Source organism: Salmo salar, chromosome ssa16 (genome assembly GCF_905237065.1).
Source record: "Salmo salar chromosome ssa16, Ssal_v3.1, whole genome shotgun sequence".
In the NCBI taxonomy this organism is placed as follows: Eukaryota; Metazoa; Chordata; class Actinopteri; order Salmoniformes; family Salmonidae; genus Salmo; species Salmo salar.
In genome coordinates, this window is record NC_059457.1 from 84,925,129 (window position 1) to 84,942,127 (window position 16,999).

The following is a 16,999-nucleotide window of genomic DNA, read 5'->3' on the forward strand; positions in this document are numbered from 1 at the left end:
CCCCAGTGTGGGGTGATGGGGGGTAGAGGATGATCCCCAGTGTGGGGTGATGGGGGGTAGAGGATGATCCCCAGTGTGGGGTGATGGGGGGGGGTAGAGAATGATGGAGGGGGTATAGGATGATTCCCAGTGTGGGGTGATGGGGGGTAGAGGATGATCCCTAGTGTGGGGTGATGGGGGGGGGGTAGAGGATGATTCCCAGTGTGGGGTGATGGGGGGTAGAGGATGATTCCCAGTGTGGGGTGATGGGGGGGGTAGAGGATGATTCCCAGTGTGGGGTGATGGGGGGTAGAGGATGATCCCCAGTGTGGGGTGATGGGGGGTAGAGAATGATCCCCAGTGTGGGGTGATGGGGGGGGTAGAGGATGATTCCCAGTGTGGGGTGATGGGGGGTAGAGAATGATCCCCAGTGTGGGGTGATGGGGGGTAGAGGATGATCCCCAGTGTGGGGTGATGGGGGGTAGAGAATGATCCCCAGTGTGGGGTGATGGGGGTAGAGGATGATTCCCAGTGTGGGGTGATAGAGGATGATCCCCAGTGTGGGGCGATGGGGGGTAGAGGATGATCCCAGTGTGGGGTGATGGGGGGTAGAGGAAGATTCCCAGTGTGGGGTGATGGGGGGTAGAGGATGATCCCAGTGTGGGGTGATGGGGGGTAGAGGATGATTCCCAGTGTGGGGTGATGGGGGGTAGAGGATGATCCCCAGTGTGGGGTGATGGGGGGGGGGTAGAGAATGATGGAGGGGGTATAGGATGATTCCCAGTGTGGGGTGATGGGGGGTAGAGGATGATGGAGGGGGTATAGGATGATCCCCAGTGTGGGGTGATGGGGGGTAGAGAATGATGGAGGGGGTATAGGATGATCCCCAGTGTGGGGTGATGGGGGGTAGAGGATGATGGAGGGGCTATAGGATGATCCCCAGTGTGGGGTGATGGGGGTAGAGAATGATGGAGGGGGTATAGGATGATCCCCAGTGTGGGGTGATGGGGGGTAGAGGATGATGAAGGGGGTATAGGATGATCCCCAGTGTGGGGTGATGGGGGGGTAGAGAATGATGGAGGGGGGTATAGGATGATCCCCAGTGTGGGGTGATGGGGGGTAGAGAATGATGGAGGGGGTATAGGATGATCCCCAGTGTGGGGTGATGGGGGGTAGAGAATGATGGAGGGGGTATAGGATGATCCCCAGTGTGGGGTGATGGGGGGTAGAGGATGATGGAGGGGGTATAGGATGATCGCCAGTGTGGGGTGATGGGGGGTAGAGAATGATGGAGGGGGTATAGGATGATCCCCAGTGTGGGGTGATGGGGGGTAGAGGATGATTCCCAGTGTCTGTATGTGTCCTCTTCAGGCATCAAACTATGAGAGAGTCTCTGCTAAGAAGAGTGCTCTGTTAAAAGAAAACAGCAAGAGAGCTTCACGTTAGTCACGTGTGTGCAGAGTGATGGAAGCTGTGCTTTGTGCTCATGTAGCCCAGTGTAACAGTGAAAAGACCCCACTCATCTCAGCCAAGCTCTGTCAGTTAGTTGGGAGAGGGGCAGCAAGCTCTGTCAGTTAGTTGGCTGAGGGGCAGCAATCCAAGCTCTGTCAGTTAGTTGGCTGAGGGGCAGCAAGCCAAGATCTGTCAGTTAGTTGGGAGAGGGGCAGCAAGCTCTGTCAGTTAGTTGGGAGAGGGGCAGCAAGCTCTGTCAGTTAGTTGGCTGAGGGGCAGCAAGCCAAGCTCTGTCAGTTAGTTGGGAGAGGGGCAGCAAGCTCTGTCAGTTAGTTGGGAGAGGGGCAGCAAGCCAAGCTCTGTCAGTTAGTTGGGAGAGGGGCAGCAAGCCAAGCTCTGTCAGTTAGTTGGGAGAGGGGCAGCAAGCCAAGCTCTGTCAGTTAATTGGGAGAGGGGCAGCAAGCTCTGTCAGTTAGTTGGGAGAGGGGCAGCAAGCCAAGCTCTGTCAGTTAGTTGGCTGAGGGGCAGCAAGCTCTGTCAGTTAGTTGGGAGAGGGGCAGCAAGCCAAGCTCTGTCAGTTAGTTGGGAGAGGGGCAGCAAGCCAAGCTCTGTCAGTTAGTTGGGAGAGGGGCAGCAAGCTCTGTCAGTTAGTTGGGAGAGGGGCAGCAAGCCAAGCTCTGTCAGTTAGTTGGCTGAGGGGCAGCAAGCTCTGTCAGTTAGTTGGGAGAGGGGCAGCAAGCCAAGCTCTGTCAGTTAGTTGGGAGAGGGGCAGCAAGCCAAGCTCTGTCAGTTAGTTGGGAGAGGGGCAGCAAGCCAAGCTCTGTCAGTTAGTTGGGAGAGGGGCAGCAAGCTCTGTCAGTTAGTTGGGAGAGGGGCAGCAAGCCAAGCTCTGTCAGTTAGTTGGGAGAGGGGCAGCAAGCCAAGCTCTGTCAGTTAGTTGGGAGAGGGGCAGCAAGCCAAGCTCTGTCAGTTAGTTGGCTGAGGGGCAGCAAGCCAAGCTCTGTCAGTTAGTTGGGAGAGGGGCAGCAAGCCAAGCTCTGTCAGTTAGTTGGGAGAGGGGCAGCAAGCCAAGCTCTGTCAGTTAGTTGGGAGAGGGGCAGCAAGCAGTCTGAATAAGAAGGATAATTGAGGTCAGGTTCTGGGGTCACATTGGGGTCACAAAGGTTACAAAGAGATTTCACCTGGCTCTGCCATTTCAACTGAGGTAAAAATAAATCTGTTTGAAGGCCGAACACAACGCCAAGTAGAAGTAGTGGTAGTCAAGATGTTAAGTTGAACAAATGTAATATCTAATCACCTGTGCCTTGAATTGTAACTGATTACAGACAAATGGAGTTAGATCCATAAAAGTCCATATAAACACAGTTGTAAACCATTAGATTAGAAAAACAAACACAGGGAATAAGAAAAAAGACATTGGCAGAATGGAACGATAAAAAAGGTAAGCAAAGTGGTTCAGGTTCAGATCTTGACGATAGTTTTCCAGCTTTTCTTATTACGATATGATTCTGCTTATCTCTCTGGCTAAGAGGCACAGGTGCAATAACTTCTAAAACAGATTCCTTTCTCACCTGAGTCACAGTATATCTGTAAAGGTGAGCCTCCATACCTAAGAAAGATGGGCATAAGCTTATCTCTGGTCTTACCTTAAAGGGATACTTTGGGATTTTGGCAATGAAGCCCTTTATCTACTTCCCCAGTCAGATTAACTCATGGATACCAATTTTATATCTCTGCATTCAGTAGTTTTGCAAACCAATGCTAACTAGCGTTGCTAGCAGTTACCATAGACGTCCAGTCACTGCGCTAACACTAGTTAGCAATTGCGCTAACACCAGTTAGCAACTTCCTTCAAACTGCACGCAGAGACATAAAAATGGTATCCACAAGTTCATCTTACTCTGGGGAAGTAGATATAGGGCTTCATTGACAAAATCCTGAAGTATCCCTTTAAGCAGTCTTAGCTACAGTACTGTATGAGCATAGGGGTATCTTTGCCCTAAATAAGTAGTCTCAACTATAGTACAGTATCTCTTCAGTATATTTCTACTGTGGATGAAGTGAACCCATACTGGGTGTACCCTAAATGTAGCTCACCACTTTCCGGGGCTTATCCCGCTCCTCTCCGCTCTCCTGCTGTAGGGTATGGGTGTGGCTATGGGTGGAGCCTCCATTGGAGGGGCGAGGGGAGGGGGAGGGGCGCTCAGCGGCTCTGAACCGCTCTAACGCAGTCTGGCAGTACGGGGGTAGAGAGTCTTCTCCCCGTGAGTCTAATACCAACTCCACCCCCCTGTTGCTAGGCCAACGGCTATGGTGACGCTCGCCGCCACTGCCGCTGCTCTTCTTAGAGCCCTTAGAACCCTTAGAGGGTGTGTCTGAGGGCGTGTCCTCTTCGCTGCGCCCCCCTCCCCTGCCCCTATCACCCCCACTGTCACTGGCCCCACCCCGTCTGGTCTTGCGCTCCAAAAGAGTGCTCAGGAGTTTGTCATCATAGTCCCGGCCCCGGGGGCTCTGGCGAGGAGGGGGAGGAGGGGCGGGGGGTTTAGGGGGGCGCTGCTCCAGCTCGTTGTCCCACGTGCCCCGTCTCTTCCTGGGCGAGGGTGGCGAACTGCGTTGTCGGTCTCCCTGACGATCTCCATGACAATCCTCTTGGCGATCTCGTTCTCGCCAAGTCTCTGCGCGGTCATCGCGATCCCTGTTGTCACTGTAACCACGTTTCGTCGTCTTGTCCCGGTAAGAAGGCGGATAGTATTCCCGATCCCTATCCCGGTCACCTTCTCGCTCACGCAGCTCCAGTCTCTCGTACTCCTGGTCGGTGTCTCTGATGTCCCTGACGGTGAGCTCCTCCCTGGGGCCTCTCTGTCTGTAGCACTGGGCAAACTCCTCCAGCTCATCCAGAGAGCCTGACTTCCCACCCAGGAGGAAGGCCTTACGCTGCAGGTGCTCCGAACGAGGGTTCCACCTGGACATAACATCACATTAGGAACTTAGAAACACACACACACACACACACACACACACACACACACACACACACACACACACACACACACACACACACACACACACGCACAACCCCTATGAAGACACACACACACACACAACCCCTATGAAGACACACACACACAACCCCTATGAAGACACACATACACACAACCCCCATTCCCCTCCACACACACAGTCTAAAGGCGTTTCTGGCAACCTGCTGTTATTATTATGATGATGGTCCTCCTCAATGCTGCGGTTGCGGCGGTGCTGGTAGCGTGTGGAGCGACGGGTCTGAGAGGAGGACGAGGGATGATGGAGGTCAGGGATGTCTTCAAGGTCACGGTCGTGGTCAGGAATGGCTGGCAGGGCCTTCTTCTGTACCTGTCGGTAAGACTGACGGAACCCCCCTGTATCCACCTCATGGAGAGAACTGAGCTCTGACATACTGCAGGCTGAGGAAGAGGAGAGGGAAGGGGGAGGAGGAGGAGAGAGGAGGGGTGGAGACATGAGTACGTTTTTGTATTTATGATACTATGAATCACAGTGTTAGTATCACAGTAACTAGGCCTAAGATAAGATGCCAGTTGAATGAAGCATCCAGTGGACATGCACAGAACATAGAGAGAGGGAGAGGAAGTCCTAGATGAAAAACCTCTAAAACAAACAGACACATTACAATAGGTCTTCTTCTACAGACTGTCTTTGACACACAAGGCCAACACATCCAATCTGAGAAAGAAAACAATCCGCCAGCAGTTGATGAGGATGGGAGGAATTCAAGGAATGAATCATTAGATGAGGATCAACAAGGTGGTGATGTACGGATAGTGTGAGACTGGCTCCCAAAATGAGGATGAATCAGCTGGGTTGTCTTTATGAAGTAGGAATAATCAGGTGTGTTGTCTTTATGAAGTAGGATGAATCAGGTGTGTTGTCTTTATGAAGTAGGATGAATCAGGTGTGTTGTCTTTATGAAGTAGGATGAATCAGGTGTGTTGTTTATAAGAGGAAACAGCTGGGTGTCTTTATGAAGTAGGATGAATCAGGTGTGTTGTCTTATAGGTCTTATGAAGAAACAGTGTGTTGTCTTTATGAAGTAGGATGAATCAGGTGTGTTGTCTTTATGAAGTAGGATGAATCAGGTGTGTTGTCTTTATGAAGTAGGATGAATCAGGTGTGTTGTCTTTATGAAGTAGGATGAATCAGGTGTATTGTCTTTATGAAGTAGGAATAATCAGGTGTATTGTCTTTATGAAGTAGGATGAATCAGGTGTTGTCTTTATGAAGTACGATAAATCAGGTGTGTTGTCTTTATGAAGTAGTATGAATCAGGTGTGTTGTCTTTATGAAGTAGGATGAATCAGGTGTGTTGTCTTTATGAAGTAGGAAGAATCAGGTGTGTTGTCTTTATGAAGTAGGAAGAATCAGGTGTGTTGTCTTTATGAAGTAGGAAGAATCATGTGTGTTGTCTTTATGAAGTAGGAAGAATCAGGTGTGTTGTCTTTATGAAGTAGGAAGAATCAGGTGTGTTGTCTTTATGAAGTAGGAAGAATCAGGTGTGTTGTCTTTATGAAGTAGGAAGAATCATGTGTGTTGTCTTTATGATTTCAAATCAAATACATTTTTATTGGTCACATATTTAGCAGATGTTATTGCTGGTGTAGTGAAATGCTTGTGCAGTTGCAGGAGAAGAGAGAAGAGGAGCACTGTTGAAGCTAGGATTTCAGAGAGTAGTGTGTAGGCAGAGGTTATTTCAGAATGGATTTCATGCAGATTATAGCTAGAGTATATAAAGCATGTTGACTCTGTCCTACACAGGGGTTGTCTGTCTGTAGGGCTTACAGCCATGAGTCTGGTTGATTTCACAGAGGATGTCAGAGTGTAGTAGATTATAAATCCTGCTGAGTCTACACAGGGTAGGGTAACTATCTGTCTGCCTGTAGGGCTTACAGTCATGACACATGCAGAAGTGGATTTCAGACAGAGTATAGGGTGTATAGAGTCTGTCTGTCTGTCTGTCTGTCTGTCTGTCTGTCTGTCTGTCTGTCTGTCTGTCTGTCTGTCTGTCTGTCTGTCTGTCTGTCTGTCTGTCTGTCTGTCTGTCTGTCTGTCTGTCTGTCTGTCTGTCTGTCTGTCTGTCTGTCGGGCTTACAGTCGTGGCTCTGGGGCTTGGCCGGATGGAAATGAGCCAGCTGTTTCTCTACGTGCTGCAACACCTTCAGAGAGTCCTGATCCAGAGAGGACTGATCCAGAGTGGACTGCAGCCGGTACACAGGCCGCACTGAGACGTATATGAGAAAACAAACACTTGTCAGGCAGGAGAGGAGAGACAGGCCTCACTACTACAAACTGTTGAGCTCTGTATGAGCTTTCCACACACATTCAACAAGGTGAAGAAATGGCTGTTCAACTATATCAGTATGTTTCTTATATTACTGCCTTAAATTAAGAAATGATGTTAAAATCCAAATGCAGTTTGTTAGATAACGTTTAAAACATCAGAACATCAATAGACAACACCAGACCAGACCCAGTACCCACCTCCAGCTGCGCTGTTCTCTGACACAGAGGGGGGAGCGGACATCATCCTGGTGTCCACCAGGGAGGGGGGGGCGATGGGGACCATGGCCGGGACCCCAGGTACGTAGTAGGGTGGATAGACAGCGATCTGGGGGGACGAAGCCGTGCTCCTCAACCCCTTTCCTGCCTCGTACACTACACGGAGAGAGAACAGAGAGATAGAAGAGACAGAAAGTACTGGAGGAGGAACATTCATCACTTCAGGTATTCCAGACTCCACAGGTAATACTGGAGGAGGAACATTCATCACTTCAGGTATTCCAGACTCCACAGGTAATACTGGAGGAGGAACATTCATCACTTCAGGTATTCCAGACTCCACAGGTAATACTGGAGGAGGAACATTCATCACTTCAGGTATTCCAGACTCCACAGGTAATACTGGAGGAGGAACATTCATCACTTCAGGTATTCCAGACTCCACAGGTAATACTGGAGGAGGAACATTCATCACTTCAGGTATTCCAGACTCCACAGGTAATACTGGAGGAGGAACATTCATCACTTCAGGTATTCCAGACTCCACAGGTAATACCGGAGGAGGAACATTCATCACTTCAGGTATCTAATTCTGGAGGTGTCACGAGTGCTGTCTTCGTATTCCCCGTCATAAATTAGCCAAGGCGCAGTGTGCCGGTAGTTCCACATATTTTATTTGTGAACTTGAACAAAAGCAATAAGCAGGTGAAACTGAAACAAACGTGATGTTCTGGGGCTGCTCAAACACAGCTGCACAAAAAACCAGATCCCACGAAAACCACAGGGAAAAACAGGCTGCCTAAGTATGGCTTCCAATCAGAGACAATGATAGACAGCTGCCTCTGATTGGAAACCATACCCGGCCAAAACATAGAAAACAAAACATAGAATGCCCACCCACGTATCACACCCTGACCTAACTAAACAGAGAAAACACAGCTCTCCTAGGTCAGAGCGTGACAGGAGGTGGACCATTCATCAGACACTTCAGGTATTCCTGACTCCACAGGTGCTCTGGGAATAGAGGGGTACAGTAGTAGAAATGATATCCACTAAAACGGTGGTAGTGGATTGGTAGAATGAGTGACATACAGTAGTATGCTACAATATTAGTTTACTACAACAGTTGATCTTACGTGGTATGATCTCTAGTGGAAGCAGCAGGACTTACAGTGTCGTGGGCAGCAGCAGGTCTCAGGACAGCACCAACAGGACACATAACAGCAGCAGGAGTGAGGACAGCACTGGCACCAACACACACCAAACAGCAAGATGAACAGGATAATACCCAGGGCTACCGAGCCCACAAAGGCCCATTCTAGAAGAGAGAGATAAGAGAGAGAAATGAGAGAGAGATGAAAGTTACATTTCTATGTGCAACATTCTAGAGTAGGAAGTGGTATTTGTTTTTGCTTGGAAGAGTATTCCCTCGCACTCTCCACACACACACACACACACACATCCTCTCAACTTTTCAGGAAGTCTGGTCAAGGGACTAGGCTACAGGCAGGAAAGGGAAAGAGTGTTTCCTGTTACAGTATGTCATGCAGAGAGTACATGGCTGATACTGACCTAATCGACTACCATCATTATGACAGAATGATGACTACACACAAAGACATATTTATATTATATATACTACACACAGAGACATATTTATATTATATATACTACACACAGAGACATATATTTATATTATATATACTACACACAGAGACATATATTTATATTCTATATACTACACACAAAGACATATTTATATTATATATACTACACACAGAGACATATTTGTATTATCTCTAATACACACAGAGACAAACAATGCATTCGGAATGTATTCAAACCCCTTCCATTTTCCCACATTTTGTTTTTACATTACAGCCTTATTCTAAAATCGATTAAATAATGTTGTTCCTCATCAATCTACACACAATACCCCATTATGACAAAGCGAAAACAGGTTTTACGAAATTTTAGCAAATGTATTCAAATTAAAAAACAGAAATACCTTATTTACATAAGTATTCAGACCCTTTGCTATGAGACTCAAAATTGAGCTCAGGTGCATCCTGTTTCCATTGATCATCCTTTTAGATGTCTCTACATGTCACACCCTGATCTGTTTTACCTGTCTTGTGCTTGTCTCCACCCCCTCCAGGTGTCGCCCATTTTCCTCATTATCCCCTGTGTATTTATACCTGTGTTCTCTGTTTGTCTGTTGCCAGTTCATCTTGTCACATCAAGCCTGCCAGCGGTTTTCCCATACTCCTGTTTTTCTCTATAGTCCCTGTTTTATAGTTTTCCTGGTTTTTACCGTTCTGCCTGCCCTGACCCTGAGCCTGCCTGCTGTTCTGTACCTTGTGACACGGTCCTGGATTACTGACCTCTGCCTGACCCAGACCCTGATCCTGCCTGCCGTTCTGTACCTTTCAGACTCTGCTCTGGATTACTGACCTCTGCCTGCCCTTGACCTGTCGTTTGCCTGGCCCCGTTGTTGTAATACACTTTTGTTACTTCGAACTGTCTGCATCTGGGTCTTATCCTGAGGTCTGATACTACAACTTGATTGGATTCCACCTGTGGTAAATTCAATTGATTGGACATGATTTGGAAAGGCACACAACTGTCTATATAAGGTCCCACAGTTGACAGTGCATGTCAGAGAAAAAACCAAACCAAGAGGTCAGAGGAATTGTCCGTAGAGCTCCGAGACAAGATTGTGTCGAGGCACAGATCTGGGGAAGGGTACCAAAAATGTCTGCCGTATTGAAGGTCCCCAAGAACACAGTGGCCACCATCATACTTAAATGGAAGAAGTTTGGAACCACCAAGACTCTTCCTAGAGCTGGCCGCCAGGCCAAACTGAGCAAATGGGGGAGAAGCGCCTTGGTCAGGGAGGTGACCAAGAACCTGATGGTCACTCTGACAGAGCCCCAGAGTTCCTCTGTGGAGATGGGAGAACCTTCCAGAAGGACAATCATCTCTGCAGCACTCCACCAATCAGGCCTTTATGGTCGAGTGGCCAGACGGAAGCCACTCCTCACAAAAAGGCACATGACAGCCCGCTTGGAGTTTGCCAAAAGGCACCTAAAGGACTCTCAGACTTCTCTGGTCTGATGAAACCAAGATCGAAATCTTTGGCGTGAATGCCAAGCGTCACGTCCGGAGGAAACCTGGCACCCATCCCTATGGTGAAGCATGGTGGTGGCGGCATCATTCTGTGGGGATGTTTTTCAGCGGCAGGGACTGGGAGACTAGTCAGTATCGAGGGAAATATGAACAGAGCAAAGTACAGAGAGATCCTTGATGAAAACCTACTCCAGAGTGCTCAGGAGTTGAACCCGATTGAACATCTCTGGAGAGACCTGAAAATAGCTTTGCAGCGACGCTCCCCATCAAACCTGACAGAGCTTGAGAGGATCTGCAGAGAAAAATGGGAGAAACTCCCCAAATACAGGTGTGCCAAGCTTTCAGCGTCATACCCAAGAAGACTTGAGGCTGTAATCGCTGCCAAAGGTGCTTAAACAAAGTACTGAGTAAAGGGTCTGAATACTTGTGTCAATGTGATATTTCAGATTTTTTTTATAAATTTCTAAAAAATTCTACAAACCTGTTTTTGCTTTGTGTGTAAATTGATGAGGGATAAAAACTATTTAATCAATTTTAAAATAAGGCTGTAACATAACAAAATGTGGAAAAAGTCAAGGGTTCTGAATACTATTCAAACGCACTGTATATTTATATTTTACATACTACAAACGCAAACACTGACTATGAAACATTACAGTACGAAGTGGGAGCTGCTAAACACAAACACTGACTATGAAACATTACAGTACGAAGTGGGAGCTGCTAAACACAAACGCTGACTATGAAACATTACAGTACGATGTGGGAGCTGCTAAACACAAACACTGACTATGAAACATTACAGTACGATGTGGGAGCTGCGAAACACAAACACTGACTATGAAACATTACAGTACGATGTGGGAGCTGCTAAACACAAACACTGACTATGAAACATTACAGTACGATGTGGGAGCTGCGAAACACAAACGCTGACTATGAAACATTACAGTACGATGTGGGAGCTGCTAAACACAAACACTGACTATGAAACATTACAGTACGATGTGGGAGCTGCTGATGAGAAGAACATGTACTAATGCAACATCAACATTTGAAATGAGAGTGAATGAGACATCACTGAATAAGCCATTTCCATCTCACCATACCCAAATCTGTCAAAAACCTCCAAGACGAGGAAACATCTGAATTTGGGGAATGTGACAGAAGACAATATCAACTCCCTTCTCTCTGACTCCCATAATGTCCAGGTCAACCATCCTGTAAACATCATTACTCCATAATGTCCAGTTCAACCATCCTGTAAACTCTCTCAATATCATTACTCCATAATGTCCAGTTTAACCATCCTGTAAACTCTCTCAATATCATTACTCCATAATGTCCAGGTCAACCATCCTGTAACCATCATTACTCCATAATGTCCAGTTCAACCATCCTGTAACCATCATTACTCCATAATGTCCAGGTCAACCATCCTGTAAACATCATTACTCCATAATGTCCAGTTCAACCATCCTGTAAACTCTCTCAATATCATTACTCCATAATGTCCAGGTCAACCATCCTGTAACCATCATTACTCCATAATGTCCAGTTCAACCATCCTGTAACCATCATTACTCCATAATGTCCAGGTCAACCATCCTGTAAACATCATTACTCCATAATGTCCAGTTCAACCATCCTGTAAACTCTCTCAATATCATTACTCCATAATGTCCAGGTCAACCATCCTGTAAACATCATTACTCCATAATGTCCAGTTCAACCATCCTGTAACCATCATTACTCCATAATGTCCAGGTCAACCATCCTGTAAACATCATTACTCCATAATGTCCAGTTCAACCATCCTGTAAACTCTCTCAATATCATTACTCCATAATGTCCAGTTCAACCATCCTGTAACCATCATTACTCCATAATGTCCAGGTCAACCATCCTGTAAACATCATTACTCCATAATGTCCAGTTCAACCATCCTCTAAACTCTCTCAATATCATTACTCCATAATGTCCAGTTCAACCATCCTGTAACCATCATTACTCCATAATGTCCAGTTCAAACATCCTCTAAACTCTCTCAATATCATTACTCCATAATGTCCAGTTCAACCATCCTGTAACCATCATTACTCCATAATGTCCAGTTCAAACATCCTCTAAACTCTCTCAATATCATTACTCCATAATGTCCAGTTCAACCATCCTGTAACCATCATTACTCCATAATGTCCAGTTTAACCATCCTGTAAACTCTCTCAATATCATTACTCCATAATGTCCAGTTCAACCATCCTGTAAACATCATTACTCCATAATGTCCAGTTCAACCATCCTGTAAACTCTCTCAATATCATTACTCCATAATGTCCAGTTCAACCATCCTGTAAACATCATTACTCCATAATGTCCAGTTCAACCATCCTGTAAACATCATTACTCCATAATGTCCAGGTCAACCATCCTGTAAACTCTCTCACTATCATTACTCCATAATGTCCAGTTCAACCATCCTGTAACCATCATTACTCCATAATGTCCAGTTCAACCATCCTGTAAACTCTCTCAATATCATTACTCCATAATGTCCAGTTCAACCATCCTGTAACCATCATTACTCCATAATGTCCAGGTCAACCATCCTGTAAACTCTCTCAATATCATTACTCCATAATGTCCAGTTCAACCATCCTGTAACCATCATTACTCCATAATGTCCAGGTCAACCATCCTGTAAACATCATTACTCCATAATGTCCAGTTCAACCATCCTGTAAACATCATTACTCCATAATGTCCAGTTCAACCATCCTGTAAACATCATTACTCCATAATGTCCAGGTCACCCATCCTGTAAACATCATTACTCCATAATGTCCAGGTCACCCATCCTGTAAACATCATTACTCCATAATGTCCAGTTTAACCATCCTGTAACCATCATTACTCCATAATGTCCAGGTCACCCATCCTGTAAACATCATTACTCCATAATGTCCAGTTCAACCATCCTGTAAACATCATTACTCCATAATGTCCAGGTCAACCATCCTGTAAACATCATTACTCCATAATGTCCAGGTCACCCATCCTGTAAACATCATTACTCCATAATGTCCAGTTTAACCATCCTGTAACCATCATTACTCCATAATGTCCAGTTCAACCATCCTGTAAACATCATTACTCCATAATGTCCAGTTCAACCATCCTGTAAACATCATTACTCCATAATGTCCAGGTCACCCATCCTGTAAACATCATTACTCCATAATGTCCAGTTTAACCATCCTGTAACCATCATTACTCCATAATGTCCAGTTCAACCATCCTGTAAACTCTCTCAATATCATTACTCCATAATGTCCAGGTCAACCATCCTGTAAACATCATTACTCCATAATGTCCAGTTCAACCATCCTGTAACCATCATTACTCCATAATGTCCAGGTCAACCATCCTGTAAACATCATTACTCCATAATGTCCAGTTCAACCATCCTGTAAACTCTCTCAATATCATTACTCCATAATGTCCAGTTCAACCATCCTGTAACCATCATTACTCCATAATGTCCAGGTCAACCATCCTGTAAACATCATTACTCCATAATGTCCAGTTCAACCATCCTCTAAACTCTCTCAATATCATTACTCCATAATGTCCAGTTCAACCATCCTGTAACCATCATTACTCCATAATGTCCAGTTCAAACATCCTCTAAACTCTCTCAATATCATTACTCCATAATGTCCAGTTCAACCATCCTGTAACCATCATTACTCCATAATGTCCAGTTCAAACATCCTCTAAACTCTCTCAATATCATTACTCCATAATGTCCAGTTCAACCATCCTGTAACCATCATTACTCCATAATGTCCAGTTTAACCATCCTGTAAACTCTCTCAATATCATTACTCCATAATGTCCAGTTCAACCATCCTGTAAACATCATTACTCCATAATGTCCAGTTCAACCATCCTGTAAACTCTCTCAATATCATTACTCCATAATGTCCAGTTCAACCATCCTGTAAACATCATTACTCCATAATGTCCAGTTCAACCATCCTGTAAACATCATTACTCCATAATGTCCAGGTCAACCATCCTGTAAACTCTCTCACTATCATTACTCCATAATGTCCAGTTCAACCATCCTGTAACCATCATTACTCCATAATGTCCAGTTCAACCATCCTGTAAACTCTCTCAATATCATTACTCCATAATGTCCAGTTCAACCATCCTGTAACCATCATTACTCCATAATGTCCAGGTCAACCATCCTGTAAACTCTCTCAATATCATTACTCCATAATGTCCAGTTCAACCATCCTGTAACCATCATTACTCCATAATGTCCAGGTCAACCATCCTGTAAACATCATTACTCCATAATGTCCAGTTCAACCATCCTGTAAACATCATTACTCCATAATGTCCAGTTCAACCATCCTGTAAACATCATTACTCCATAATGTCCAGGTCACCCATCCTGTAAACATCATTACTCCATAATGTCCAGGTCAACCATCCTGTAAACTCTCTCACTATCATTACTCCATAATGTCCAGGTCAACCATCCTGTAAACATCATTACTCCATAATGTCCAGGTCACCCATCCTGTAAACATCATTACTCCATAATGTCCAGTTTAACCATCCTGTAACCATCATTACTCCATAATGTCCAGTTCAACCATCCTGTAAACATCATTACTCCATAATGTCCAGTTCAACCATCCTGTAAACATCATTACTCCATAATGTCCAGGTCACCCATCCTGTAAACATCATTACTCCATAATGTCCAGGTCACCCATCCTGTAAACATCATTACTCCATAATGTCCAGTTTAACCATCCTGTAACCATCATTACTCCATAATGTCCAGTTCAACCATCCTGTAAACATCATTACTCCATAATGTCCAGTTCAACCATCCTGTAACCATCATTACTCCATAATGTCCAGGTCACCCATCCTGTAAACATCATTACTCCATAATGTCCAGGTCAACCATCCTGTAAACTCTCTCACTATCATTATGTTACTCACAATAACAATCCCTAATGATGGACTTCCTTTGCGCTGGGCCAGAAACCACACGTCTCTCTCTCTTTCTTCCTATCTCTCTGGTCTCTCTCGCTCTCTCTCTCTCTGATCTGTCTCTCTCTTTCTGTCTCTGGTCTGTCTCTCTCTCTCCCTCTCTCTCTGGTCTGTCTCTCTCTCTCTCTCTGGTCTCTCTCTCTCTGGTCTCTCTCTCTCTCTCTGGTCTCTCTGGTCTCTCTCTCTCTCTGGTCTCTCTCTCTGATCTGTCTCTCTCTTTCTGTCTCTGGTCTGTCTCTCTCTCTCTCTCTCTGGTCTGTCTCTCTCTCTGTTCTCCCTCTCTCTCTGGTCTGACTCTCTCTCTCCCTCTCTCTCTGGTCTGTCTGTCTCTCTCTTTCTGTCTCTGGTCTGTCTCTCTCTCTCTGGTCTGTCTCTCTGTCTCTGGTCTGTCTCTCTCTCTCTGTCTCTGGTCTGTCTCTCTCTCTCTGTCTCTGGTCTGTCTCTCTCTCTCTGTCTCTGGTCTGTCTCTCTATCTGTCGCTCGCTCTCTCTCTCTGGTCTGTCTCTCTCTCTGTTCAACAGTAAACTGACCATAATCATTTGTTTGATTTGTAATAAGATAACTGATTGGATTACTAAAGAACAACATGAAGCTGATTGGGCAGTGAAGAAGCAATAGTTTTGTGTTAATGAGTGAAAAGAAGAGACAGACAGACAGGTGAGGAGGACACGCCCCTACCTACCTGGCATAATCTTCACATCAAAGTCAGGCAGGAGATCATCTGACAGACCTGTACCTGTCTTACCTGGAGAGAGGAGAAGAGCAGAGGTGAAGGACAGGATAGGACAGGGCAGGGAAAGACAGCACAGAGGGCAGTAAAGGTCAGAAGACAGGGGAGTAGCAGGGTTGGGGTCAATTCCATTTCAATTCAGGATCTAAACCAAAATTCTAATTCCATTTTTTTTTTTAAGTGTTGAGGGAAATTGGAATTGGAATTTCAGTTTACTTCTTGAATCGACTGAATTAAGAAAGGAATTGTCAGGGGTCATGGGAAAGTTCTGGGAGAATGAAGTACAGGTAGCAGCAGCATGCAGAGATTTGGACAATAGAAGAGCCAGGAAGGTGGACATGCCAGCATACAGAAGATGCCACTTTTAGTCTAAATGTGGTTGTCATTGATATGGTTTTGTTGAAAAGCAATGATGCAGAGAAATATGCCTGTGTTTCCTTCACCCCACATGTCCTTGAAATACATCCTGACTCACTCTGATAGGGCTTTTCCATCACAGCCCCACTGAATATGTACCTGTTTAGGGAACTGTGTTTCATTTTCTCACATTTACATTTTAGTCCTTTAGCAGACGCTTTTCTCCAGAGTTCATACATTTTCATACTTAAAAAAACCAACACAACCCTAGCATTACAAGCACCATGCTCTACCAACTGATCCACACAGGATCACATGGTTCCCATAGCTATGGCTGGCCGTGAGGACCTGTGAAGAGCACAGTCAGCAACCTCTGCTTTATGAAGACAGTTGAAGATACTTCTAAGTCATCTGGCTTTAACTTTAATGTGCTTGTCATTGATAAGGTTTTAGTTGAAAAGCAATGCTTTGAGTCACCACACCTGTCCTTGAAATACAACCTGACTCAAACAGACTGACTGAACCTGGTGCTGCTTCCCTTTATCTGTAGTGGATTGAATTGGGGAGCTTTCAGTCAGTCTGTAGACAAATGAGTTGATGATATTACCAGTACCATCACAGTGATGTCACAAATACATAGGCAGTGAATTCACTGCCAGCAGCTCTGTGTTACAATAACACGCTCTCGCTATCTCTTACTGTTTCCCTCTCTGGGGATATGAG

The 16,999-nt window shown here is 45.5% G+C and overlaps 1 protein-coding gene across 4 annotated transcripts in view; it reads right to left on the reverse strand.

Moving 5' to 3' along the window:
- Positions 1 to 1,074: 1,074 nt before the first annotated feature.
- The window catches only part of LOC106591964 (immunoglobulin-like domain-containing receptor 2), a 44,228-nt gene continuing 28,303 nt past the window's right edge, over positions 1,075 to 16,999 (reverse strand). Inside the window, exons 4-11 of one of the 4 annotated variants that reach the window (XM_045698288.1) lie at positions 15,872 to 15,934; positions 8,150 to 8,296; positions 6,961 to 7,134; positions 6,572 to 6,700; positions 4,634 to 4,871; positions 3,529 to 4,393; positions 3,003 to 3,040; positions 1,077 to 1,389 (exon numbers count right to left, since the gene is read on the reverse strand). In XM_045698288.1, coding sequence (XP_045554244.1) covers positions 3,008 to 3,040; positions 3,529 to 4,393; positions 4,634 to 4,871; positions 6,572 to 6,700; positions 6,961 to 7,134; positions 8,150 to 8,296; positions 15,872 to 15,934 — 1,649 coding nt within the window. In that variant the 3' untranslated portion in view covers positions 1,077 to 1,389; positions 3,003 to 3,007. Of the gene's footprint in view, positions 1,390 to 3,002; positions 3,041 to 3,528; positions 4,394 to 4,633; positions 4,872 to 6,571; positions 6,701 to 6,960; positions 7,135 to 8,149; positions 8,297 to 15,871; positions 15,935 to 16,999 lie in introns of all 4 variants that reach the window. The other 3 variants (XM_045698287.1, XM_045698291.1, XM_045698289.1) reach the window with 3 other exon arrangements.